Genomic DNA, 26,776 nt, shown 5'->3' on the forward strand with positions numbered 1-26,776 from the left:
TGCTGGTTCCCAGCCAAGTGACCTTGGGAATGTGTTCTCACCCATGGCTGGTGGGCTGGGAACACTCAGAGAAGGGTGGGTGCCTGTGTCCTCCTCAGGCTTGTGTCACAGACGGCCCAGAGCTGCTCTGTCCACCATGATGGCTGCAGGCCACGGTACCTCCTGGGCATTGCAATGTGGCTACCTTGATTTGCAAAATGCCTTGGGCACAAAACACTGATTTTTAACAGTATGAATACCAAAAAATGTATCATGTCTCAATAGTAACTTTTGTATCTGGTAGGATCCAAGATTGATCACATAGTAAAATAATATTATGGGCATGTTGCTTTTTTAAATGTGGTTACTGCAAGTTCTAAAAGTTGTGTTACACGTGGCGTGTGTACATTTCTACTGGATGGAGCTGTTTTAGATGGAAGGAGATTTTAAAGATTTTTTTTTTTAATAAATGTTCCTTTTCTCATTCCATTTTTCCCCTCTGGAGTGGAAGATGAGCTCTCTACTTCCTTGTTTTTGGTCACTCGCTCACACGGCGTCGCCGCTGGGCCAGCAGCATCAGACCCAGCTGGGGATTGGTTAGACGTGAGCATCCTGGGAGCCCTGGAGCAGAGGTGGGGGCGTAGGCCCAGCACCTTCAGGGATTCTGCTGCAGGCTGTGGTGCTTGGAACCCTTGGAAACTTACTACACGTGTTTAATTAACCACCTAGAGTTGACTGATACGTGAATGTCCTGTCCTAAACAGTAAGAATTACATAAAACATATTAACTTTGATCGCACTCATTGGTCTCCTGCTACTGTGTCCAGTGTCTGAGGCCTGTTTTCAAAAAAAAAAAACAAAAACAAACAAACAAAAAAAAACACCAATGGGGCCGGCATTGTGGCACCGTGGGCTTAGTCACTCCCATCTGGGGAGTGAACCATGGATGGAAGACCTCTCTCTTTATCTCTTTCTCTCTCCAACTCTGCCTTTCAAATAAACAAATCTTAAAAGAATCGTAATTTAGACATTATCAGCCTGATTATTCTCTATCAATATATTCTTTTTTAAAAGAGATTTATTATTTTTTTGAAAGGCAGAGTTACAGAGGCAGAGAGAGAGAGAGAGAGAGAGAGTCTTCCATCCACTGGTTCACTCCCCAAATGGCCTAAAGCTGGAGCTGTGCCGATCCGAAGCCAGGAGCCAGGAGCTTCTTCTGGGTCTCCCATGTGGGTGCAGGGACCCAAGGACTTGGGCCATCTTCCACTGCTTTCCCAGGCCACAGCAGGGAGCTGGATCGGAAGTGGAACAACCAGGGCTCAAACTAGCTCCAACATGGGATGCTGGCGCTGCAGGCGGCGGCGGCTTTACCTGCTATGCCACAGTGCTGACCCCCGTACTGATATATTCTTAAAATAATTTGCCCACATATTTACCAATTTCTTTGTTCATGATCTTTTTGTGTGTCCCAGACTTTCCTTCTGGAATAAATATGATTTACAAATCCCTTTGATTGAAAGCGCTTTGGTAATAAGTTCTTCAAACTCCTGTTGATTGGAAGAAGTCCGTCTATCACCTCCCTTCTTCAGGGGGCTTTGCAGGGCAGTTTGATGCCTAGTGGTCTCCTTTGTGTACTTTGAAGACAGGGCTCGGTTATTTTCTGTCTCTCCGCCCCCTTCAGTCAGCTGCCAGTCTAATTGCTCTTTTGTTAGGGACATTTAAGCTTTCCTTTTGCTTTATTGTCTGCAGTTTCAAAACAATGTGGCCAGATGTGGATTCCCTCTGACTGATATAAATAGAGCTTCCTGGGTCTAGAGGTTCGTTTTCTGAATATTCTCAGCTTCTCTTAACATAAGACCTCTCCTCCCTTCTCGCTGTTTGCTCCGTCTGGGAGCCCAGTTAGACGTGCGGATGGATTTCCTAGCTCTCCTATTTTACAGCCTGGAGCTCTCCAATAGACATGTGATGATGGAAACGTGCTGCAGCTATGAGCCACACGTGGCCGTGGGCGTTCACATCCGGCTGGCACACCTGAGGGCCTGAGTTCCTGTTCTAACTCAAGTGCCCATGACAACACTTGCCTATCAGCTGGGGCGGCTCTAACTTCTGCTCTGTGTTTCTCATCTCCTTATCTCTCCTGGTAACTTCCCTAGACCCATTTTCCATTTCTAGGATTGCCTCTTTTATTTAGTCTGCTGTTGAATCCAGGCACTCGTGTATTTGTTCAGAATGTCATCCACTGTGTTTATTTCTAAAGAGTTCTATTTCGTTCCTTTTCAAGTTTGCTTGGTCTTTGCATACAGTTTCTTGTTGACTTTTGCCTATGATTTCATCTTAGATTTCTTTTTTTTTAAGATTTATTTCTTTATTTGAAAGAGTTTATGGAGAGGGAGAGAGAGAAAGATCTTCCATGTGTGGTTCACTCCCCAGATGACTGCAAGCCAGGAGCTTCTTCCAGGTCTCCCGTGTGGGTAGCAGGGGCCCAGACACTTGGGTCATCCTCCCTTGCTTTCCCCAGGCCGTCAGCAGGGAGCTGGATGGGAAGTGGAGCAGCCCGGAGTCGAACCAGTGCCCATATGGGATGCTAGCGTCACAGGCAGTGGTTTTACCTGCACCGTCACAACACTGGCCCCATCCTAGATTCCTTTTAGTGTTTGGTGAATTTTGAAAACTGCCAGTCATTGTTGATCCTGATAAATATTACATCAGCAAAGCCCCTGGAGCTCCCAATTTGCCGCCTGGTTTTGCTGACTCTCACTCAAATGCTGAACTCATCTTTGATCTCAACTTGTGGGAATCTTCAGGCCTACACGCTCTCCTCCCAGGAGAATACACTCATTTCCTGCGGGTTCAGAGGAGAGGAGGAGGCAGGGCCAGGGACCAGGGACCAGGGACCAGGGACCAGGGACTGCTTCCTTCCCGTCTGAGTGACTTTGGCTGAGTGAAGTCCCTCCGTCTCGCCCATGGCTCCACGCCCTGACATCAGCGTCGGAGCCTGGGACAGCACCACATTTTGCAGTTGGGCGTCACTCATTGCCCGTGCTCTGGTGGTGTAACCAGGCACGGGATGATGTAACAGTTACAGGAGCCGGTCCGCAGTGTGATCAATGCAAGGCAGCAAAGTCCCACAGCGCACGGCTTCACTCTCATGAATTCTTGCCACCTGATGTTTCCCAGGTGGCTTTCACTAAGCAGGAGGCTACCTTAGGCTTCAAGGCTACACTGTTTCCACCCAGGTCCCAGGAATGCTTGAACCCCTCTCTCCACTGCTCTTCCGGGCAGCCAGAGCAGAGCAACCCAGCCGAGGCAGCGTCTATCTGGCCACCTGCAGGCCGGTTCTAGGACTGGGTGGCAAACTGAGCACCTGGATGGCGGGTTTTAGACCTCATCACAGCCACCCCTAAAGACTTGCTGCTTCGTCTGCATCTGCTGTGAAAGCAGCCGCCTTCAGACCATCCTCACTTGTGGGTGGAGACCCCGAGGTCTGCTCTCATCCTCATCTGTCGGTGGACTCAACTTTCCTCTACTCTCAAACTGTGTCCTTATTTTTTTTGGTTCAGCACCAGGGACAGGGGCCCGAGCTTCCTGGAACAGCGACAGCTCACAGCTGTCTTATCTGTGTGAGGATACTCCAAAATGCTTATGGAAAATGGAATTAAAGCACGCGTTATTTCGGTGCAACATTTTTTTCAGATGCATGCCTATGAGGGGGGATCTTCAAAAAGCCTGCGGAACGTTCACATTACGGCGAAGCTATGCGTGGATTTCAACATTTCTTTTGCACCAAAATAAACTTGGCTTTGCATTCCATTTTCTGTGAACTCTTTCAAGTCCTCTTGTAGATGTCTCGGGGACTGCCCTCGATTTTTGTGAGGCTGGCGATGCACTGAAATGTCCGTCTGAGTTTAGCTGTGGCGGCTTTGCAGAGGGCGGCCCCTCTCAGTCTGTCTGTCTCTGCCACAGCTCCCGGTGGATGTCCCCTGGCCGCAGTGCTGTCCCCTTGCCGCTCTGCATGTTGGGCTGCCACAGCCGGGTAAGGCTCTGTCCCCTGCACTGCCGCGGTCTCTGAGGTCAGCAGCCACATCTCCCTGGGGCTTCCTTACCCGGGCCAGGCCCCCCGTGATGCTCAGTGTTGTTAGTGATGGCAAAAGCCCGGCTTATGGGAACTGGACCAACTGCACCATTTTCTTCCCAGCCCAGCCCTTTCTGGTTCTATTTGGTTTTGTTCCCAAGACAGATGCAATCATGAAACACCTGGCTATTCTCATGAGGAGGTTCAGGTTATCTTGCTCTTGCCCAGGGCTAAAAGGGCAAAGGGCACACTTCCCATGGGAACCCAAGGCTCAGCGAGGTCACCTGACATTTGCAGTGAGTTCGTGTGGGGGCTGGGCCGCCGTCTACGACTCCCACCTCCCGCGGTAGGAAGAGCCTCTCCCTGTTCTCGGATACCTCGGCTTTGTTACTAGAGGTTATTGGCAGGGACAGGTAGAACCGGCAAGAGATGGGCGGGTGAGGGGGATGTGGAGACCTGCTCTCCGGGGCTGGGAGGTGGCTGGGGAGCTAGGAGCCCTGACACGGGTCAGCGTGAGAGACACACACAGAGACAATGAGACCACATCACCAAGACACAACTTCATGGGATCCAGGGACATCTGATGGCGACGGACTGGTGGAGGTGGACACGGGGGAGGACTGGTGCACACGTAACCCAGGGCTCTGTACTGCTGCCTGCCTGTCTTTGTGGACTGGTGAAGTTCTAGAATCAAGATGGAGCCACTAGGTCAACCCTAACAAAAATAGGGGCTGGTGTTGGGGTTGAACAGTGAGTTAAACCGCGGTTTGCAATGCCAACATCCCACATCAGAGCCCTTGATTCTGATCCAGCTCCCTGCTAATGTGCCTGGAAAAGCAGCAGAAGACGGACCAAGTACGTGGGCCCCTGCCACCCACGTGGGAGGCCGGGATGGAGTTCCTGGCTCCTGGCTTTGGCCTGGAGTAGCCTTGGACATTGCAGCTATTGGGGAATGAATCAGTGGATAGAGAGCTCTCTCTCACACTTGCTCTGCCTTTCAAACAAATAAATAAATCCAGGAGATTACGAAGGAAGGGTTCCCACACATGATCGCCCCATCGTAACTGTCACAAAACATTCCGCCCGAACCTCGGACTGTACCAAGGCCACCACAACCGGACACAGAACTCCCCCAGCGACATCTGCCCGCTCCTGTGTGTTCAGCCTGGACTGGGGCCACTCTTGCTCTCAGCCCTATGTCCAAGGGTGGTTGCAAAATATCTTATTTAGGCCGGTGCTGCAGCTCACTAGGCTAATCCTCTGCCTTGCGGTGCTGGCATACCAGGTTCTAGTCCCAGTCGGGGCGCCAGATTCTGTCCTGGTTGCCCCTCTTCCAAGCCAGCACCTGGCTCCTGCCATCGGATCACTGCGGTGCACCGGCCGCGGCGGCCATTGGAGGGTGAACCAACGGCAAAGAAAGACCTTTCTCTCTGTCTCTCTCTCTCACTGTCCACTCTGCCTGTCAAAAAAATATATATATATATATCTTATTCATTCTGCCTCGTTTTGCTTTTAAAGCACCCCACCTCAGTCTTTGGATACACCCATGGTGCACCCCGGCGCTGTGCTCTGTGGTCCCCGAATCAATGCCCTCATTCCTTGGAGACTCCCTTGCTAATCGCTCTTCAGGTTGACAGGGTTGCCCACCAGACCCCGAGGCACTGGGATACTGAACCATGGAGCTGCTTGGAAGAGCATGATGGTGGCCCCTGGCCAGAGTGAACCCTGGGCTGGGATGATGGCCGCAGTGTGGGTGATGCCCAGAGCTGATGGTCAGAAAGGCCCCCAGTGCCTTCGCCCATGTCTGGTAGAAGCTGCAGCTCTATGCTCCTGAAACAGCCCCTCTTCCCCCTGCGCTGAGTTTGACATTTGTCACCTCAGGGGCTGGCAGGTGGGGGTCCCTGGGCCTGCGTCCAGGGTCCAGCGAGAGCGAGGAAAGATGCCCGCCCTCTGTGAGTCGGGAGCAGCCACTGTGAGTCGGGCACCTGGGCCTCTTACCCGAGAGAGCCAGGACCCCAAGCCTATGGGGCTGGCGCTGTGGTGTAGTGGGTAAAATCGCAGGTGGCGGTCTTAGCCGCTACACCAGCGTCCCATATGGGGAGTCCCGGCTGCTCCACTTCTGACCCAGCTCCCTGCACCCGGGAAAAAGCAGTGGAAGATGGTGCAAATGTTTGGGCCCCTGCCGCCCCTGTAAGAGACCCGGGTGAAGCTCCTGGCTCCTGGCTTCAGCCTGGCCCAACCCTGGCCGCTGTGGACATCTGGGGAGTGAAGGAGCAGAGTGACCTTCCCTCTCTCTGACTTTCAGATAAATAAACAAAATTTTCTTTAAAAAAAAAAAAAGTTCCCACCAGGAGTGAGGGCTGCCCCCTCCCCAGGCAGGGCGGGGAGCAGGAGGATCTCCCAGTCAAGTTCCTCTCCGTGGAGCCTCTGTGTTTCTAGACAAAGTTTTATTTATGTATTTATTTGAGAGAGAGAGAGAGAGAGAGAGAGAGAGAGAGAGAGAGAGAAACCCCCTGCTGGTTCATTTCCCAAATATTCGCAACAGCTAGGGTTGGGGCCCGGAGCTCCATCCAGGTCTCCCGCGTGGGTGGCAGGAACTTGTACTTGACCGTCATCTGCTGCCTCCCTGGCGCATTAGCAGGGAGTGGATCAGAAGCGAAGCAGCTGGGACTCAATCCTGGGGATGCCCGTGCGGGACACAGGCGCCCCAGAGCCTCTGTGGGATCGCTGCCCTGGGTCCAGGACCTCACTGAGACACAGACCATGCCCCTCCCCCCAGCACGGTTCTGCTCAAGACACAGGGTTGGACCAGGCGGCCTCCTTGGCCCCTTCTAGGCCTGGAATTCTTTGTTTTGCTTTTTTTTTTTTTTTAAAGAGTTATTTATTTATTTGAAAGTCAAAGTTACAGAGCGAGAGGGGCAGAGAGAGAGAGAGAGAGAGAGAGATCTTCCACCTACTGGTTTGCTCCCTAGACTGCTGCAATGGCTGTGCTAGGCCAGCCCAAAGCCAGGAGCTAGGAGCTTCTTCCAGGTCTCCCACCTGGGTGCAGGGGGACCCAAGCACTTGGGCCATCTTCTGCTGCCTTCCTAGGCGCATTAGCAGGGAGCTGGATGGGAAGTGGAACAGCTGGGACTCGAACCCATGCCTGTATGGGATTCCGGCAGCGTAGGCGGTAGCTTAACCAGCTATGCAACAATGTTGGCGACATGGAAAGAACATTTCTAACCCTGGTGCCCCAGGCCCCACGAGAGACGCCCCTGGCAGAGCTGTGGGGAGGACCTAGTGCTCTAACAATTAACAATGGTTTCTGGGGCTGGAGCCATGGCACAGTAAGTTAATCCTCTGCCTGCGGCGCTGGCATTCCATATGGGCACCAGTTCTAGTCCCAGCTGCTCCACTTCCAATCCAGCTCTCTGCTGTGGCCTGGGAAAGCAGTAGAAGAGGGCCCAAGTCCTTGGGCCCCTGCACCCACGTGGGAGACCCGGAAGAAGCTCCAGGCTCCTGGCTTCAGATCGGCGCAGCTGCAGCCATTGCAGCCATTTGGGGAGTGAACCAATGGAAGGGAGACCTTTCTCTTTGTCTCTTCCTCTCACTGTCTGTAACTCTACCTCTCAAATAAAATCCTTAAAAAAAGAGAATGCTTCCTTATTTTACCATTTACCTTCCAGCCTCTGCCCAGCTGCCGGGCTGGGTGACATCCCCTGGACTTCGTGGCATCGGACAGGACGCCCCTGGTATCGACTTCCTTGGGGAAAACCCACGGAACCAGGAGATTTCATGGGAGCCGGGGCGGAAGCGATCATCATGAATGCGAGAGGCGTCCTGGCTGCCCGAGCTGGGGATGGCGCCATGACAGGGGCTGCCCTGGAGGGGGAGGGGCCAGGTGTGTCCCTGCACCTGCTGGGGCTGCCGCTGCTCCACCAAAGCCCCAACCTCAAACGGTGAGCGCGGTGGGGTCAGGCCAAGTTCAAAGTTCCCCTGCGAAGCTCTACCCTTCCAGAGTCTACCCGCTGTTGGATGCCCAGCTCCGCTCGGCTCTGCTGTCTCCCACCCCGAGCCCTGCCTCGCCCTCCACCCTCCATCCTCCTTGGGCCCAGAGTGATTTTTTAAAAATCTTGTGATAGGAGATCAAAATTCTGTGGCTCCCTGGTGCAGTTCAAGTTCCTGACTGTGACTGACAGGTGCGGGATGTCCCAGCCCCACCCATCATGCCAGCCTCACCTTGTGCCACCGGCACATCCCGATGCGCCTAACTGCCCCCCTGCACCTGCTGTTCTCTCCGCCTGCCTGGCGGTGGCCACAGCTCTCTTCTCTGCTTGGTGAACTCCTAGGCAGCCTTCAAGACCCTGTTCCTATGTTGTCCTTTTCAGGGAATCCTTCCCTGGTCACTTAAAGGGGTGGACCTGCCCTGACCCTACACACACACACACACACATGCTCCCAAAGCTCTTTAATTTCAGGCACTTTTCCTGCACGGCCCTTCTCACAGCCGCGAGTAACTAGAGCTTGTGTAGTTCTTTGATGAATGCCTGTGTCTCCCCTAGACTGAACACCATGTGGGCAGGAGCTGGGCGTGGTTTTGCTCACGGGGTACCTCTCCTACCTAAGCAGCCTAAATGCTCTCATGTTTTTAGAAAGCACACTATGTGGGAGCGTTTGCTTGCCGTGGTCCGTGGTGGGGAGACTATCCCTGCAGATGCCATGGCCATAGTCAGCTTGGAGCCCATGGGAGCTGGCTGCAGCCCACCGCTGCCTGGGGCAGAATGAGCCCCTTAAGTGCTAGCTCTCGGGAGGAAGGCAGGCAGGGAGGGAGGGGTCTCTCTCCCCGCTTCATCTCCTGCCAACCCAGCAGAGCTTCGTGGGGTGCCTTGAATGCGGGCAGCAGAGAGACCTGGGCCCTGTCACCACCCCACAGCACCCTAGCTCCAGGCCAGGAGGACCCTTTGGAGGGCCCAGGCTAAAAACCTGAGTATTGGGCCGGCGCCGCGGCTCACTAGGCTAATCCTCCGCCTAGCGGCGCCGGCACACCGGGTTCTAGTCCCGGTCGGGGCGCCGGATTCTGTCCCGGTTGCCCCTCTTCCAGGCCAGCTCTCTGCTGTGGCCAAGGAGTGCAGTGGAGGATGGCCCAGGTGCTTGGGCCCTGCACCCCATGGGAGACCAGGAAAAGCACCTGGCTCCTGGCTCCTGCCATCGGATCAGCGCGGTGCGCCGGCCGCGGCGGCCATTGGAGGGTGAACCAACGGCAAAGGAAGACCTTTCTCTCTGTCTCTCTCTCTCACTGTCCACTCTGCCTGTCAAAAAAAAAAAAAAAAAAAAAACCTGAGTACTGGGGCCGGTGCTGTGGCAAAGTGAGTGAAGTTGTGGCCTATGACGCCAGCATCCCGTATGGGCTCCAGTTGGAGTCCCAGCTGCTCCACTTCTGATCCAGCTCCCTGCTGATGCACCCAGGGAAGCAGCGGAGGATGGCCCAAGTGCTTGGGTCCCTGCCTCCATGTGGGAGACCTGGAAGAAGCTCCTGGCTCCTGGCTCTGCCCCGGCCATTGTGGCCATCTGGGGAATGAACTAGCAGATTTCTCTCTCTATCTCTCTTTCACCCTCTCTGCAATTCTTTTTTTTTCTATTTTTTAAAAGATTTTATTTATTTATTTAAGAGGTAGAGTTACAGTGAGAGGGAGAGACAGAGAGAGAGGTCTTCCATCCGCTGGTTCACTCCCCAGATGGCCACAATGGCAGGAGCTGCACCGATCCGAAGCCAGGAGCCAGGAGCCTTTTCCGGGTCTCCCACATGGGTGCAGGGACCCAAGGACTTTGGGCCATCCTCCACTGCTTTCCCAGGCCACAGCAGAGAGCTGGATTGGAAGAGGAGCAGCTGGGACTAGAACCGGCGCCCATATGGGATGCTGGCGCTGCAGGCGAAGGATTAACCCACTGCACCATGGCGCTGGCCCCAATTCTGACTTTTAAATAAATAAATAATCAATCTTAATCTGCCCCCACAGACCCACGTGCCTCTCTCCCGGCGTGCTCTGAGCGGGACAGCCCGGCACAGCCCTGCCCCGCCCACAATCACGACTCCGTGCCCTTTCTGTTTTTGGCCCCCTTCCTTCGTTTCGGGTCCGGCTGCGTCGGCTGCATGGCTGTCCTGCCGTGGCTGCTGGCTGCCCCCCGCCTCCCTCGGCGCCTCCTCCCACTGCTGAGAATTTCCCAAGGGGCAGGGGACAGGTTTCCTGCAGGTGGCAGCTCCGCCCCGCCCAGCTCTCTGCCCCCGGGGGAAGCTTGGCAAGTGCTTCCTGATGCTGGGGACTCAAGGGGAAGATGCTGAGAGGGCCCCGGGAGGGCGAACACAGTTAACCCAGGACAGCCATTCACACTGGTAAAATGCGCACCATCAGCTTCCCTCCCGCTAGGCTGTCCACGGCCGGAGCAGCGCCTCCCCTGGGGAAGTCCCTCCTAGAGTCTGACTGGCGACAAAGCCCATCTTTCCCAGCTGCCCGCCTCCCTGGGCACGCTCACCCCTGACCCTCTTTTCTGATCTCTTTTCCAGGTAAACTTCTGTGCCAGGGGCTGGGCGGGGGTGGGGGAGGGTGCCCTGGAAAGCAGAGCCCACAGGCAGCTGGAGTGGACCTCTGAGCACAGGGCATGGGCAGCAAGAGCTCCTTGTCCACGGCCCGCGTGGGGCCCCTGCCAGCTGCGTGTGCTCAGCCTGGGGCCACGCTGGGAGCACCGGGCGGCGGTGGGGGGAGAGGCCTGGGGACATCTCAGATGCCTTCTGCCTGAGCCTCCCTGAGCCCGGGGCCTTGTGACAGGGCTGGGTGCATCCTTGTCCCTTTGCTCACAGGGACAGGGGCCCCCAGACCCGAGCCTATGGCCCCGGGCACCACTGGGAGTCCCCGCCTTGCCTGGCGTCCTCTTAGCCAGGGAGGGCAAACCACCCACCCTCGGCCAAGGCGCGTTGGCTGTTCCCAGGGCGCCCCTGAACCGTGATAGCAGGAGGCGCCGGGGTCACAGCACGAGGCTTCCTGGAGTCCAGAAATGATCAGAGCTGCAGCACGGGGCCGAGGATCCCGGGGCGCGGCTGCCCCTTGTGTTAACGGCTCCCCGTCAGCCCCCCTGCAGCTCCGGACACTGGGAACTGGGAGAGCCGAGCCCTATCCTAACAGCCGATCACTTCAGCGTCTTCCATCGAATCTGCCCGAGCAGTGGCTCCGCACAACAGTCTGTGCGGCCCCCATTCCTGTCCTGGTCCCCTCTCTCATGTCTCCTCGGGCTCTGTATGTCACCTCTGGGAGCCCCAGTGTCCTCGCCTGGGGAGATGGTCACACAGAGCCTGTGACTTGGGGGAGGGTGACCTAGGGCAGTCAGCAGTATCTCACGGTCACTGCATGCTCAGCTCTCAGCCCTAAGCTTAGCACAAAGGAACTGTTCTGTTAGTGTTTGCTGAACGACTTAATGAGCGCATGTTTGGTGCCCAGCACACGCCTGGTCCAGCAGGTACTCCATAAACATCAGGAAATCATACACCGCTCTCTCCCAGTTCTGTCCCGTTCTGCCCGAAGCCAGTCCTTGTCCTCAGTTCTCTGGCACCCCCTCCACATGCTGGGCCTCCACGTCTGGGAAATACGGGGTCACCCGTGCCTTCATCAGAAACCCTACCGACGCCTGGCAGAGCCCAGGACGAACGCCTGAGTCTTGGCTGCAGCCACCCTGACCCCGGCCCGGAGTCTCCCTGCTCACCCTAGACCACGGGCTGGGGGAGGGGCCTGGGGGTCTCAAGATCCTGCGATGACTCAAGGCTTCCGAGGGCAGCCCTAGATAAGACCCCATTTCCCTCCTCCACGGCTGCTCCCAGATTCCCCCAAGCCTGGGGGGCCCTGCTCTGGGTTCTGAAACAAGTGCTGTCCCCTCGTCTGTCCCCTGCCGCCCTGGCCCAGGGACCCTGCAAACAAGGGCAAGTCCACACCCATCGGAGCTGAGTGAGCCCGCAGCGGGAATCCAGCCTGCAGGGGGCAGAGCCTTGGCCTGGAGACAAAGCGGGGCCACGACCTTAGACATGCAGATGGGGAAATTAAATATTTTCTCCATTGCATAACTTGTCAGAGCCTTGATAAGAAAGACGTGTTCTCAGACGTCCATGGAACAGACACGAGGCCGCGTGGCCAAGGCTTGCTGACCAGAGACTGTTTTTCCCAGTTTTTAAATAGGTTTTATTTTATTTATTTGAAAGGCAGAGAGAGAGAGAGAGAGAGAGAGGCCTTCCATCCACTGGTTCACTCCCCAAATGACTGCAACAGCCAGAGCTGGGCCAGGCCAAAGCAGGAGCCAGGAGCTTCTTCACCCACGCTGGTGCAGGGGCCCAAGGACTTGAACTATTTCCTGCTGCTTTCCCAAGTGCATTAGCAGGGAGCTGGACTGGAAGTGGAGAAGCCAGGACGCGCACTGGTGGCCATTTGGGATGCTGGCACTACAGGTGGTGGCTTAACCCACTGTGCCACAGCACCGGCACCCAGAAAAAATTTCCCCAGCTGAACCTTAGGGCCTGGGCAACTTGAGGCCTGGGAGTGGGGCGCCCCGGGCCCCAGAACGGCAGCAGCTGCCTGGTGAGGCGAGTCCCTGCCGTGTGCAAAGCGGGGGAGGTGGGCCAGAGGCCACCGAGAGCCCTCTCGGCTCCACACTTGATTCCTCCGGGTCTACACGCGGGCTGGGCCGGCGGCTGGGGCAGGTGGCTGAACTTACCTGGCCCGGTCTCAGCTGCGTCAGGGGCCCGTGCTGCCCAGAGGCTGTGACGAGGCCACCGTCGCCATCAGCAACACCCTCCTGACTCAGTGCCTCCCTCCCCGAGCTGAGCCTCATCCATGGCTCAGTTCACCTCAGCCTTGCAGCTCACCTGGGACGCCGTCAGCCCCGCTGAGGCACAGCAGGGTAAGCAAGGGGCTGGGGGCCCCCAGGCAGCAAGCATCAGGACCGAGGTGAAAACCCAGGGAGTCTGCCCAGAATCTACCCTCTCAACCCATTACAAACTGGAGAGGGCCGTGTCGGGGGGCGATGCCGGGCCACACCGTCTCAGTGGTTCATCTGGGGGTGTGTGTGGCCTCCCAAGCAGGGTAGAGGCTTTGCTTTGCAGACTCGCAGAGGCTTGGGGGCCCCACTTTTTTCACTCTTCCAGGGTGAAGGAGAGGCCTGTATGCCTCCCACTTATGGAGGGGCTGTAGGCGGGAAGCCTGGGGCCCTGTGAGGGAGGGATTCATCCACAGGCACCCACACCCTCCTCCCATCCTGGATGCCCTCGGAAGGGGCCTAAGGGGGTGTCACACTCCCCTGATGCCACAGATCCTGCAAATTAAATTGCATCTAAAAGCTAAATAAACCGGAGTTTGGGGGGCTGGCGCTGTGGTGCTGGCTGGAGTCCTAGGTGCTCCACTTCCGATCCAGCTCCCTGTTAATGCGTCTGGGAAAGCAGTGGAGGATGGGCCAAGTCCCTGGGCCCTGTACCCAGATGGGAGACCCAGAAGAAGCTCCTGGCTCCTGGCTTCAGCCTGGCCCAGCCCTGGCCTTTGTAGCCGCTTGGGGAGTGAACCAGCAGATGGAAGACCTCTCTCTCTCTCTCTCTGTAACTCTCAAATAAACAAAATAAACCTTAAAAAATTAGAGTCCAGGCTTGAAGGGCAGCGTCTGGGTGCAGGGAGGTGTCCAAGAACAGGGCTGCTGACTCCTCCCCTTGCCCACAACTCCTCTGGGGTCCCCTAAGAGCCCACGGCCCCCAAGGAAATCGCCATGGCCTGCGTGTATTTTAGAGCGAACCCGAAGCCCCGGGAGGGAGCCAGACTCGGCCGAGGTCACACAGGGAGTCTCTGAGTGAGCTGGGAGCCGGGGATCCAGAGCCAGGCTCCAAGGTCCTGACTGCGGGGTGGGGGGCGGGGGCCACGGTCTGGGCGGAGCTTCACGTCCCTGGCTCTTGGGAGCACGGCTTGGGTGGGCTCGCTCCAGATTTCGGGTTCAACATCTGGCATCCGTGGGGTGCCACAGACTCCAGGTCAAGGGCTCAGGGCCGCCCAGGGCTTGGCAAAGTCTCAGTTGGCCGTGGGTCGGGAGGAGTCTGATATGGGGGACACCACGCTCAGAACCTGGCTTGTCCCGGTGCAGCTCCCGTCCGCACCTCCTGCCCCGTGGCCTCCAGGAAACACAGGGAACCCCTCCTAGTGGGGGGCAGGGGGCTTCTGAGGCTGGCTCCACCCGCTGCTCTCTGCTCAGCCCAGCCCCTCGCCAAGGGTCTGGCTCAGGTCCCTCCCTCACTGGGGGAGCCCACGGCGGTCCCAGCTTGCAGCAAGCATGGTTCACAGCACACGGACATGGTGCCGCCGCCCTCAGTCTGCCCCGCGTCCCCTGGGCGCTTGCTGACCCCTGGGCCCCGGCCCTCAGCTGGAGCGAGGCAGGGCCTGGGAATCTGCAGCCATGGATCCGCCTGTGGGTTTCAAGGCTCCTCTTTTTCTCTCACTTGCTCGCTGTCCGTCGTGGGCTCCTTCAAGTGGACGCCCACGTGGCAGCTCGGGTGTAACGGACAGGAGCGTTGCCTCCCCAGTGACGGCTGCCACCTGAGCCAGGGACCCCCTGAGCCAGGTACACCGTTTGCAAACCTCCTATTTCTTCCAATCTCTTCCCCTTTGGGGCCGAGGAACCAAGTCCCAGAGAGCGTCCTGCTCGGGGCTCGGCCCCTTCCACTCAGCGAGGCTTTCTCTCTGGGGGCGACCCCAGCACTGCGTAGCAAAACTGCCAAGGACACACACTTGGAATCCGGACTGCTGGAGTCGAAGCTCTTCACTGTGTGCCTCTGGGCAAGAGCCGCGCCTCTCTGTGCCTTGGTCTGCCCACCTGTACAATGGACGCGTTGTTGGAAGGATGACAGCAGTGACCACTGGGAAAGAGAACAGTACCTGGCACAAAGGGAATGCTAAGGGACACGCACAGCCCGCTGCCAGCCCAGGCCGGCCCTGGCCCTGCACATACCTCCCCGGGCTGGGCCCTCGATCTGACGTCCCCACGTGTCTCCTGGGAGTCCAGAGAAAACATAAGCCATCAGGGCCGGTAGTGTCCAGGGGCAAAGGCCTTGCGCTGTCCCTGCCCCATGCGTGGGAGCCCAGCTCCTCTTCCACAACCGCACTGGACCTGAACTTGGACCCTGGGGTCCGGTGCTCACAGAACCTGGCTGCTGGAGGGACTGCAGCTTCTCACAGCGCAGGGCCCCGACCTCAAGCCCGGGGCACGTTTTGATGGCGTCACCTCTGGGCTCAAGACGGCACAGGCTGTTTCCACGCAGCTTCCCTAACTAAACCCACAGGTTACAAACCCCAGGGAACACCAGCATGGAGCCAGTCCCACCCAGTCTTCTAAACACTCAACGCTTGCTCTGAGCCTACGAGGAGGGCAGGACTTCTACGCCCATTTTGTGGATGAGAATACTGAGGCTCATGGAACAGCCTGCTTGAAATCAGCTGCAAGGTCAGGCCAGGAGGCAGCGATGCAGGCATGATCTGGACCCCCGGTGGGCTACAAGGGACCGCTAAAGGGGGCCCACGTGACTTCCCAAAGGCAGATCTTTCCTCGGAGGATTCTGGGAGCGTGGCATACCATGTCCCATGTTCCCTGCTTCGAAGGCAACTGATTACCTGCTACTTCTCAGTAATCTGCTAAGAAAGCAAACAGGGATTTCCAAAACCCGGCACCCAGAAATGCAAAGGAGCCACAGGCCGTGTTGCGAGGGCTCTGGCTCAGAGCGTGGCTGTCAGGTGCTTCTGCTCTGCTGCCCCACCCCAGATCCACTTGGGGGTTTTCTGGGCCTGGGTGGGGGAAGGCTGATGGGAAATAAGTCACAAAAGTAAGGCAGACGGAGGGCATGCCAGGGGCCACTGGTGGAGGACATGCCAGGGGCCACTGGTGGACCTGGCTGCAGTACCAAAGACTTCCTCTAGGGGGCGAGCGCACCTGCCCGCTCCCAGCCCCGCACCAGCAGTTAGGGGCACCAACTCTGCAGCCAGACTCCCAAGGAGGACACTCACTCCACTGTGACCCTGGATACACCCAGTCTCTGTTTTCTCATCGGCAACACAGGCTGCTGGGAGAGTTAACCAAGTTAATACATGGAGAGTGTGTAGCATGGAGCCCAGCCTAGCATAAATGCTTACTAAATGTTAAGTATTATTGTTGTTACTGTTATTAGTTACCCCTGTTGCAGCCTGCCAGCACGGGTGAGAGCACACACAAAAGGACCACAGAACAGTCGGGCAGGTTGTGCACTGCACAACACAGGGCACCATTCTCGAGGTAGTCCAGAGAATGCCACCTTCTAGAATAATGCAGTGCACAACCTGTGTGGTGGGGGCCTGGCCCTGGACAAACCTGGGTACCCCTAATTTCCAACTAACAGGTACCACTTGGAGATGGACCATTTGGAGCAAGGTCTCCTGTATTCTTTTAGCCAAGGAGGTCCTGTGGTTTGGGGTGGACCTACAAAGATTTGAACACGGTGTGCATTGGCCCTGGAGCCTGGCAGGGTGGGAGGTAGGAAAACTAGGAGGCTGGCCAAGCCGCTCCTCTCTGGGCCAGTCTCTCCCCACCCCCACCGCCGGCCACCCTGTGTCCAGTGTGAGGAGCTGGGTTAGTTTCTAGACATTTGCCGACTCCCGTTGATTGGCAGTGGCTTTGTAAAGCGAGAAATCAGGAGCCACTTTGGGATGGGTGGGAAGGGCTCTTGGATTGATTAGTGATGTCTACACAGGGCCAGGGAAAGGGGGCAGTGGCATGTGTGTTGACACAGCTGCCCTCCAGGGATCAGCCTGGGGGTCTCAGTCCCTGCTGCTCCTTAGAATCACTGGAGGCATCAAAACCCCAGGTCTCATCGTGGGGCCCCACAGTGCAGTCTCCCCAGGGAAGGCCTGGACGGTGCACCCGGGGGACTCTCCCGGGGCCCGGAAAAGCCTGGCCCCCCCACAGCTTCCACCAAGGAAGCCCCGTGGCTCCCTCGCTGTCTCTCTTACACCACTCAGCCTGCAGGGAGCGGGGAGGGGGAAGCGACACGCCCCAAAGTGACAGGCTCCACCTGTGGGTGTCGGGAGGGGGCCCTGGGGGGAGGAGGAAGCAGACGAAAGCTGACGGGGCCGCTGAGCTCCGAAGGTGCCAGGCGCGGAGGGGTGCGTGAGGCCCCCAGGGCAGCCCTGCATGCTGGCAGCTCCTCCAAATCAGAGACGTCTTGGCGGGGGGCTCCCTGGGCCCAGAAGCCGGCCAGCTTTCCTCCGCCCCTCGTGCCACCGCCCCGGGCCACAGCCCTGGCGCTGCAAGGAGCAGGCCACGCCGGGCTGCGCCTCCCAGCGGGCACGGTCTCCCGCCCGGAGCAACAGAGAAGCAATCAAATCACATAGAATTCGATCATATTTTAAAATAAGCTTTATTTAGATTTTTTTTTTAATATTTTATATTTGCATCCATGCCTTCCAGAGGGACCTTTCTCTGGGGGAAAGGTTCGCTCCATCTAATGTTACCCATAACTCATTCGCTATTTGATGCAGTTCTCTTAAATAAATCATCCTTAGTGACTCTGAGAATTATCTCCTAATTTACAAAAACCGAAATGAAAAGGAACTACGGGGTCATTACCGGGAGAGGCTGCGATCTGATTTGTGCGCCGGTAAAAGCGGGGGGAGGGATGAAAATCAACCGAGAAATCAAACTCATGGGGAAGAAAAGCATTTTCCAGAAGGGCTCTCGGTGGGGAAGGTGCCCGCTCGGCTGTGGTCACACGGAGGCCACCCTGGGGCCCCCGCCTGCTCCGCGTGCTCCAGACTTGGCAGCAAAGGTCCCACCCGTTTCCCCAGGGAGGCTCCGTGAGCGCTGCAGGGCGCCTGGAGGGGGGCTGGGCGGTCAGTGGTTAGGGGCAGCAGCATGGGGTCCGCAGGGCAGGGGCAGGGCAGGGGCGCGTTAGGGTTTGCGAGGCGGCCCTGGCTGAGAAGCTGGAGTGTCCCCGTCACCTGGCGGCAGGATGCACACGGCTCCCTGGCCGACACGGTTCCCCCAACAGGCGTGTTCCCACCAGCGTTCCCCGCCCGCCTGGGGACAGCAGACTCCAGGTGTGACGCGTGGGCGGGCAGGGCCCCGAGAGAGTCTAAATGTGGCCCAAGGGACAAGCCAGAGTGGAAGCTGCGTCCCCAACAGCCATCCCCCCGGGACACCTGCCAGGCCCGGGTGCAGAATAAACCGGGGTGTGGGGGGAGGGCGCAGCTCCAGGCCCCCTGGGGAAGCAGCTCAGGCCGGGGGTCCTGGGGTCGCACCTGGAGAGGGGTGGGCTGTCCTGCCCCGGCTTTTCACTGTCTCAAGAGGCAGAGCCGGGTGGGGCGTGCCGTGTATGCCAGGCAAATAAACGCATACAGAGAGAGGCTGTGAGAAGGGGCAGGTCCCTTTCGTGCAGGGGCGGGAGAGCAGGGGAGACCGGGGGAGAGAGAACGAGAGACACAGAGAGAGCAAGCTGAGAAAGCCAACGGCCCCAGGCGGCCGCCTAAGCCGCACCCGGCAAGGCAGACAGACAGACATGTCGGCAGAAACCCCGCCTCCCGCCCCACCCCGTGGAAAAATATACATTCCGTTATGTACGTAATAATTTAGATAGAATAAGTTTTCTGCATTTGTGCAAATAAATTAAACAGAACAGGTTTTTTTTTTTTTTCTTTTTCCATAAAGAGACAAACGGCCACGCAATGTAAAAACTGGCAGGCGTCAGTGGCGGCCCGGCTGACCTCTCCCAGGGCAGCCCAGTGCGGGGGACCTGGGCCCGGGGCAGAGACCCCGGGGCGGCCCGCAGGTGCACGGACGCCGGGGCAGAGACCCGCAGGTGCGCGGGAGCCGCCCACGCTCGGCCAGCCGCGCTCCGGGCCGCGACCCTCGCGGTATTTAGAAGTACACAGCAGTCCTTCAAGTTCCCACATTTCATCACACGGAGGAGAAGGGGGGACGTGGAGACAGCGAACGGAACAAAAACGGGAGGGGATTAAAGGACCCGGACATTGAGAACACAAACGGGGAACCGGGTTAACAACACAGCGGTGTGGCTCCGGAGACAGGGACGGCGTCACACACGGCGCGCTATGTACATCTGTGACAGAGGGCGCACCCACGCACGGCCACACGCGCACGCCCACGCTCGCACGCACGCACGCACGGCCCCGCGCACCGGCCCAGGGCGCCGGCTATCACCAGTCCGCGTCCTCCTCTATGTAATAATCGGGGGCGGTACCATCAAAGAGGCCGGGGTCGAGGGACTTCCGCTGCTTCCCTCTGGCGAAGACGCGCGAGATGGAGCCGAATCCCATCTTCTCTTTCTTCTTCTTCCGCTTTTGGTCTTCAAGATCCTCTAGTGACTGTGCGAGCGGCAGCCGGGGCCCGGGTGGGGGAGAAGCAGGCAGTTAGCTGGGCACAGGGCAGTGCGCAGGCCAGGGGCCCCACCCCCAAAGCAGGACCCGCCCCGCCGGAGGTCAGCTCTGGGCGCGGGGCCGGCCATGCCTGCTGCACCCTAGGGTAGCCTGGAAACCCGGGGCTGAGAAGCAGCAGGTGCAGGCCCGGGGCAGGGGGCGGGGCCGGCCACGCCCAGCTGTCTCTCCTGTGATGTGGGCGTGGCTAAGATGAGAGCTGCCCTGTCTTCCTACGGGGTGAAGGGGGGGAGGGGGAGGATTCAGAGCCTGCAGCAGAGCTGTGCAGACCCGGGGCGCTCCCTGCCAAGGGGTGGGGGGCTTAGACCAGACTCAGCCCCCAAACCCTTGAGCGCCCCTTTGGTTTCAAGCCCCACCCTGCGCTTGCTGGTCAGAATCTACAGGGCCAAGGGCCTGGGAATCTGCATGTGGGCTCTCTTGCCTGGTGGGACCCGGATGTAGGCGGGCAGCACACAGACCAGCAGGGGGCAACCCCTAGAAGAGACCGATGGCCCCTGCTTTCTTCCCCACGGCCCCCTCCTCACTCTTATGATGGAACATTGAAAATGCTAAAAATGGGTAAAAAACAAAAGGCCCTGGAATAATGATGACGACTTCAAAACCTTGGGTGCCGGGAAGACACGGGCCAGGGCAGCAGGACACACACACGGGTGCACTTAGTAGGTCCACGTGTCCGGCAGAGGTGACCCCAGGAGAGGAGCTGAGACCAGCTCAGGCACCCAGCCACACCCCTTCCCGCCCGGGGAGCCGCAGGGATGGCCGTGGGGAGGACCGGGCCGTGCGACCAGGGCAGGCTCACCTACCTGTACAATAGGGTTGTGCAGGCTCTTCTGAACGGGGCCGGGACTGTCGCCCTGAAGCCAAAGGAAAAAGGAAGATGAGACAGCAGAGACACACGACACGTGAGGACGGGGGTGGCCACCGCGGCGGAAGCCAGCCATCCCCCGGGGCGCCCCTGCCTCTGCCGTGGGGAGCCCGCCCCCATCTCCTGACACAGACACTCCCAGGGGACTTGCTGAGGGACCTGGGGCTCATCAAGGTGCTGCCTGCACCAGGGGTCCCAGACAGAGGCCTGGGGGGGGGGGGCTGTCCCACCTGCTCTGTCCTCCCAGCATGCTCTGACCCACAGACTAGCCCTCCAAGGCCTGGGCTCCTGTTAGAGCTGCAGGGTGTGATCTTGGTGCATTTCATAGACGCTCTGTGCAGAAAGCACAGTGACCAAGAATCCGGAGAGACAGACTCGGGAGGCTGTGCAGGCTCCAACTGCCCCTGCGACCCGCACCAGGGGTCTCTTACGTCGCACAGGGCAGCCTCTCTGATTAATGCAGAGTTCAGGAACAGGAGTGGCTCCTGGCGTCAGCATCACAGAGCTCCTGAAAGCGGAGCCCGCACCAAGACGGATTCCAGGGCTCCTTCCTGGCAGGGCTCCAGGGCAGCTACAGACTCAGCCCCGGTCCCGAGCCCTGGGGCGGCTCAGGGGACCCACACGCAGGCTCTGTCTGCCTGGGACCCACACAGGCCTGGAGATGCAGGACATCACCACTGTGTTGCCAGTCCTGTCCCAGGTGGGTGGCGAGAGGACCCTGAGCGGCCTGTGGGCACACAACAGCCTTGACTACATCCCGGCACCAGTCTGCCCTGCCTGGAGGCAGCTGGCTTGGGTCATGGAAGTCATTCTTAGGGAGCCTCCTGGTGGTGGTTTCTGGAATTGCAGGCATAATGCCCATAGAGAAACAGCGATGTCCATCAGCCTTCTCCACACCTCTGCTCTGAATGAGTGCCCAGGGTGGGAGAGGATGACGGGGTCCTAGCTTAGGCTGTGCTGCTGTTGCTGGGCCAGGCCAAATGCCGGGGAACAGAGGGTTACCTGGAATTATTTTCAGGCTCTTCCTGGCTTACCTGTGTGGATATAAAGGGGTTGAGGGAGGGAGGAAATGTAGCAAAAGGCAGTTCAGTCTTTACTCTCGAGAAATCTCGAGTTTGCAAACAGAACGGATTCTGCAGGCAGCTAAGATAGTTCGCCCTCGGTCTGGGACTGTGGCATATTGGGTAAAGCCTCCACCTGCGACACCAGTGTCCCATATGGGCACTGGTTTGAGTCCTGGCTGCTCCACTTCCAATCTAGCTCCCTGCTAGTGCATCTGGGAAAGCAGCAGAAGATGACCCAAGTCCTTGGGCTTCTGCACCCATGTGCAGATGAAGCTCCTGGCTCCCGCCTCGCCCAACCCTGGCCATCACGGCCATTTGGGGAGTGAACCAGCAGATGGAAGATCTCTGTCTCTCTGGCTTTCAAATAAATAAAATAATTCTTTTTAAAAATAGACAGCTCTCCTCTGGGTAGGGCCACCTTTGCTAAGTTCACGGGTAAGAGAAGGAGACAAGTTGGCCACTGACACGCATATGTGTGTGTGTGCGCACACGTGCGTGGACCACTGGCTTGGTGAAGCACCTGTCTCTTGGCCAAGTGTCCAGTGAGCTCGGAAATCAACGTGCAGGAGCCGCGTCTCTGGCAGCAGCTGTGTGCCAAGGCCAAGTGGGGGAAAGGCTGGGCCTGGGGCTGCGGTAGCCCAGGGACTTTCAGAGAGCTGGTTCTGCATGACGGCTGCCCGGGGCCCACCGTGAGCTGACAAGATATGGGCCTGGGGAAGGTGTTCTCGCCTGGGCCGGGTGTGGGCGGGCTCTCTGCCTGGGGACCACTGCTGGCTCCCCATCTAACTCCACAGTGGTCCCTCAGGACCCAAGCGCGGTTGTCAAAGGCCCGCTAGTCCCTCCCCCCCGCCTTGTCTTGATGCTGAGTCAAGGTCGCCTTGGTTATGAGGATTCTCTCCCAGAGACAAGACAGTTTCCAGGGAGCCCCAGTGGGGAAGGAAACACTGGGCACTGGGCAGGCCCCTGGAGTACGGGTGACCCTCTCCCGACCTGATGCGGGCTGGACACGGCCCCGGGCCAGCAAATCCCCCTGCCCACGGCACCAGGCCGAGGCGGCTCCTGGGACGTACTGTAGCCTTTGCACTTCTGTGAGCACTTCTTATCGTTACCAGGGACTGAAAAACACCGCTTCCGTCCCGATCACCCACACGTGGGCAAGTTAGCGCTGTTTGGGAGTTGGTTTTGGGCCAGCGCTGTTACAGACTGGCTTCTCAGTAAGTTCCAGCAACTTCTCGACTTGTTCCCTTCAGTCTCCCAGACAGAGTCCTGACGTCAGCCGGGCTCCGCTAGGTCTGTTGGCCGACGTCTTCCCATCATTTCCCGGTCACTAAGGCAACATCGGCTGTGCATCTGCAGGCTTCAGCCTGTGGTGTCTCTGTCGTCACGTCAGGGGCCCCCTCTCCACGACCGATGGCGTCATGGGACAAAACTGCAGAAGGGGCCCCGCCCCCTGACCCGGAGCCTCACAGTGGCGTCTCAGGACGCACCCCCTCCCCAGCACTGCCCCGGAGCACGGGGGGGTTTGGGTGCCGTGTGCGGGTATCCTCCGAAGGTTCACGTGTTGGAACCTCGGTCCCCGAGTGGCGCTGGTCAGGGCTGGTGGGAGCCTGCAGAGGTGGAGCAGGTGGGAGGTCGGTGGGGGCGCCGCCTTAGGAAGGGACTGCCCTCAGCTCTTGCCAAAGGGCAGCGAGCAGAGAGCAAGGCCGGCCATGCCCACTGCCCCGCTTCCTGACGTGCGCATGCTCTGGCCAGGACGGCCTCAGCTGGGGGAGGGGGTGACACAGCCGGGCCACCCCCGCCCGAGCCAGCCACCTGCCACCTGGGCTTGCAGCTTCTGGAACTGTGAGCTCAGGAAACCTCTTTTCCTGCCTGCCCGGTCGGTCAGCTACCCTTCCGTGGCTCAGGACATGAGCCTCTTGGTAGCTGGTGCCAGGGACGCCATCACCAAGTGTCGATTAAATGAGCAAAGAAACTGAAAACAAACTCAACGGGACGCCTCTCCAGACCAATGCATGCGAGACCACTGGACATTCAAAAAACCCGAAATCCTGACTCCACCCTGGACGGAGGACTGAGGGCTGCCTGGAGAGGGTGGTGGCGGTGAGGCCCGGAGCGCTGAGGGCCACCAGCTGGGAGGAGAAGCCACCATCCCCGACAGGGTTCGTGACAGGGGCGGGGACTTGCAGGCTGCACAGACCCTGGACACGTGCGCCCGCCCGGTCACAAGGAGCCATCGGGCCTCATCTCTCTTTGTCCCCACATCCACGGCCGCTCGCCATAGGCAAGAACGGAACAGGACTGCCTCCGCCACAGTGCTCCCTGGGTGGGCGAGAGGAAAGAGCAGGTGCATCCCGGCCGCTGCCCGCCCCGCCCTGTGGCGTCCGACCCCGCTGCTGCTGGCCTTACGTTGCAGAGGGAGTGCGTCCGGTGTCGCGGGGAGTTGATGTCACTGGGCGTGGATGACCGGTCACCCTCGGCGGCGGAGGCGTCGGAGATGACGGAGGGCTGCCGGGAGTGGCAGGGGCTCACCCTGACCGCTGGAAAGCAGGGACAGCGGGTGAGCGGGGGCCGCAGGGACCTCCTGGCCAGCCGCCCCCACCGCACAGATAAGGACGCTGCGCATAGGGAAGGGGAGAGACGTGCCCAGCGCTCCTCCTCTCCGTGCAGCCCCTGGCGGGGAGACCCTCCCTCGGCCTCTGGGCCCGGCGAGGCCCCCTCCTCACTTGCAGACTTGCAGGCACCACGCAGCTCTGCAATTTCCCGGACAGACAGGACACCCAGCCCCGCCCCCTCCCCAGCAGCCACCGCTGTCTCTCACCTGCAAGACCACGGCAGCCCCTGGGGCCCCTGGCTGCCTCCACACCTCCAGGCACCTCATTCCCCTGGGGGACACCCACCCTCCCTTTCCCTCCAAGGTCTGTTGTGCCACGGCCCCGCCCAGCAGGCAGCCTCAGCCCAGTGACGGGACCCTCGTCACTGTCACTGTCACTGCTGTCAGGTCACACGGGGCCTCCTGACCGTGCCCGAGCTGCACCGCCCCCGGCCCCCACCTCGGCCTCTGCTACCCCCGCTGCCCACCCTGGGGGCTCCCTGCCTTCCCCAGCCACCAGCTGGCCCTCCTCTGACTTTGCTCTCTCTGTAGTGCCCGCTGTCCACTGCGTCCTCTCCCGCAGCTGCTCCACTGCTCGCTGGCCTCTGTCTGTGGCTGATCTCGCCAGCTCCGTGGGAGCGGGCACCTGGTGGGTCTCATCCGTGCTGAGTCCCAGGGCTCACGGGGCCTGGCACATAGTAGGTGCTCAGCGAAGCCCGGCTCAGAAGCTCCTGTGGCAAGGGCCCCGCGTGTGGCTGTCCCGTCTGTAGGTGCTGGCACGGATGCAGGGGACAGGCCGCTGAGCGCCTGCTCTGTTCTGGCGGCTGGTGAGAGTCCCCGCCCACCAGTGGCCACACGGTCTGGTGGAGGGTGCGGGTGGCTGGGAGGACACTGGTTGAAGTCATTTACAATCTGGGTGAGCCCGCACTACAGGCTGGTGGCCGTGAGCACGCCCCTCGGCCCCTTTGAGGCAGACTTGTCACCCGGGAAACGGGGCAGGGGGTGGTGCCCACCCCGCAGAGCGGCTGTGTGCACAAGCCTAGTGCAATGCCGGCACGGGACAGGTGGGAGGGGCTGTGACGAATGCTATGACAAGGACAGGGCAGGGCAGATGCCACGATGCATGGGAGTGTGGAGGTCACGGGGGACCGAGCTGGGGAGAGAGGAGAGAAGGCTTCCTGGAGCAGGGGGTGTCTGATGGGCATAGGTGAGGCAGGTACTGCCGAAGAGGAGGGGCCCAGAGGATGGATGTGTCAGCCTGGCCATGCCTTCCTTCCCAGCTCCGCTGCCCTGTGATTCAGAAACTGCCCCAAGCCCCGACTGCTCTCACATGGCACCTCTGCCATGCAGCTGCCTGGGTCTGCACCAGGAGCCAGGAGCACTGGCTGCACACTTGAGACTGGGCAGGTGGCAGTCTCCCTGGGTCTCAGGCTCCACGCCCCCCCAGGCTTGTCCCAGGAAAGTCACCTCCCCTCGGGCCAGAGGCCAAGGCGGCCGCTGCTCCCTTTGTGTGGGAAAGGGGGGGCAGGGCATCTGTTTGCTGCCAGGGATCTGACAGCCTGGGTGTCCCCATGGAGGAGGACAATGGTGAGGATGACGAGAGTGGCCGCTGCTACTCCCCCCGGCCCCAGCGCAGACACACTCAGCGTGCCCCACACATGCCCCCCGCACACGGTGAGGAACTAAGGACCGTGGGCAAGGGCACAGGTCACGTCGCCAGGAAGCAGCCGGGCCAGGATCGGACCCCAGCAGTCTGTGCGTTCCCACCCACCTGCACCCCCGACAGGCAGGGCCAGCACCCGCGGCTCCTCCCTCGCCGGCCGCCAGCCCCCTGGAAGCCAGGGCTGGCTCATCTCCTGCTGGCTCCAAGGGCCAGCTCTGCCCACGCCCACTGCAGACGTGGGTGAGGAAGGCCCAAGGGTCAGGGTCCCCGGGGGCACAGCGGCTGCCGCCAGCTGCCTCTCCCAGCCTGCACCGGCCACACAAGGGGAGACGCAGAGAAGGGAGCCAGGCGCCCTGCAGATGTGCGAGGGCCAGCGAGGAGTCCAGAGCTGTTACCACGGGCAGCCGACCTCCGTCAAAGCGTGCATCAAACAGCCCTGACCGTGCCTGCCTCTCCTGCATTTCCTGTGGTCAGCTGAGCTGTCAATCCAGGAGCTCTGTGGTCTTCCCTGCCAATGAATGCCCCATGTGACCCAGACTGGCCAATCAGGGAACTTGCTCCTCCCCTAGCCATAGTGATTGGTTCCAAGAGGGCAGGTGACCCAGGGTGGCCAATCAGAGCCATTTTTTAGGACTGGCTATGGATACATGGGGAAGGAATGATCTCTCTTTCCCAAGATTTTTGAGCTGTAAAGGCTTTTAAATTCTGGAACTGGGGCCGGCGCTGTGGCGTAGCAGGTAGACGCTGTCTGCACTGCCGGCATCTCACGTGGACATCGGTTCAAGTCCTGGCTGCTCCACTTCCTTTCTAGCCCCCTGCTAATGTGCCTGGGAAGGCAGCAGATGATGGCCCAAGTGCTTGGGCCCCTGCACCCATGTGGGAGACCCAGAAGAAGCTCCTGGCTTTGGCCTGGCCCTGCCCCAGCTGTTGTGGCCATTTAGGGAGTGAACCAGCAAACAGATCTCTCTCTTCTCTCTCTGGAACTGGAACTGCTGGGGCCTGTCTTGCTGCAGGAAGATACGGCCACACGGAGGCAGGCACAATCGGAGACAGAGAGACCCAGCTGTGGGCTGAAC

At 59.1% G+C, this 26,776-nt stretch overlaps 1 protein-coding gene across 7 annotated transcripts in view; it reads right to left on the bottom strand.

Moving 5' to 3' along the window:
- KAZN (kazrin, periplakin interacting protein) overlaps nucleotides 1-26,776 on the bottom strand; it is a 1,000,963-nt gene that overhangs the window by 25,082 nt on the left and 949,105 nt on the right. For 4 of the 7 annotated variants that reach the window (XM_051834341.2, XM_051834342.2, XM_070079260.1 and 1 more), the window contains 3 exons: nucleotides 23,854-23,984; nucleotides 20,322-20,372; nucleotides 19,326-19,449 (listed from right to left, as the gene is read on the bottom strand). In XM_051834341.2, coding sequence (XP_051690301.1) covers nucleotides 19,326-19,449; nucleotides 20,322-20,372; nucleotides 23,854-23,984 — 306 coding nt within the window. Of the gene's footprint in view, nucleotides 1-17,467; nucleotides 19,450-20,321; nucleotides 20,373-23,853; nucleotides 23,985-26,776 lie in introns of those variants that run through there. The other 3 variants (XR_007914879.2, XM_051834345.2, XM_051834344.2) reach the window with 3 other exon arrangements.

This window comes from Oryctolagus cuniculus, chromosome 7 (genome assembly GCF_964237555.1).
Source record: "Oryctolagus cuniculus chromosome 7, mOryCun1.1, whole genome shotgun sequence".
NCBI lineage: Eukaryota > Metazoa > Chordata > Mammalia > Lagomorpha > Leporidae > Oryctolagus > Oryctolagus cuniculus.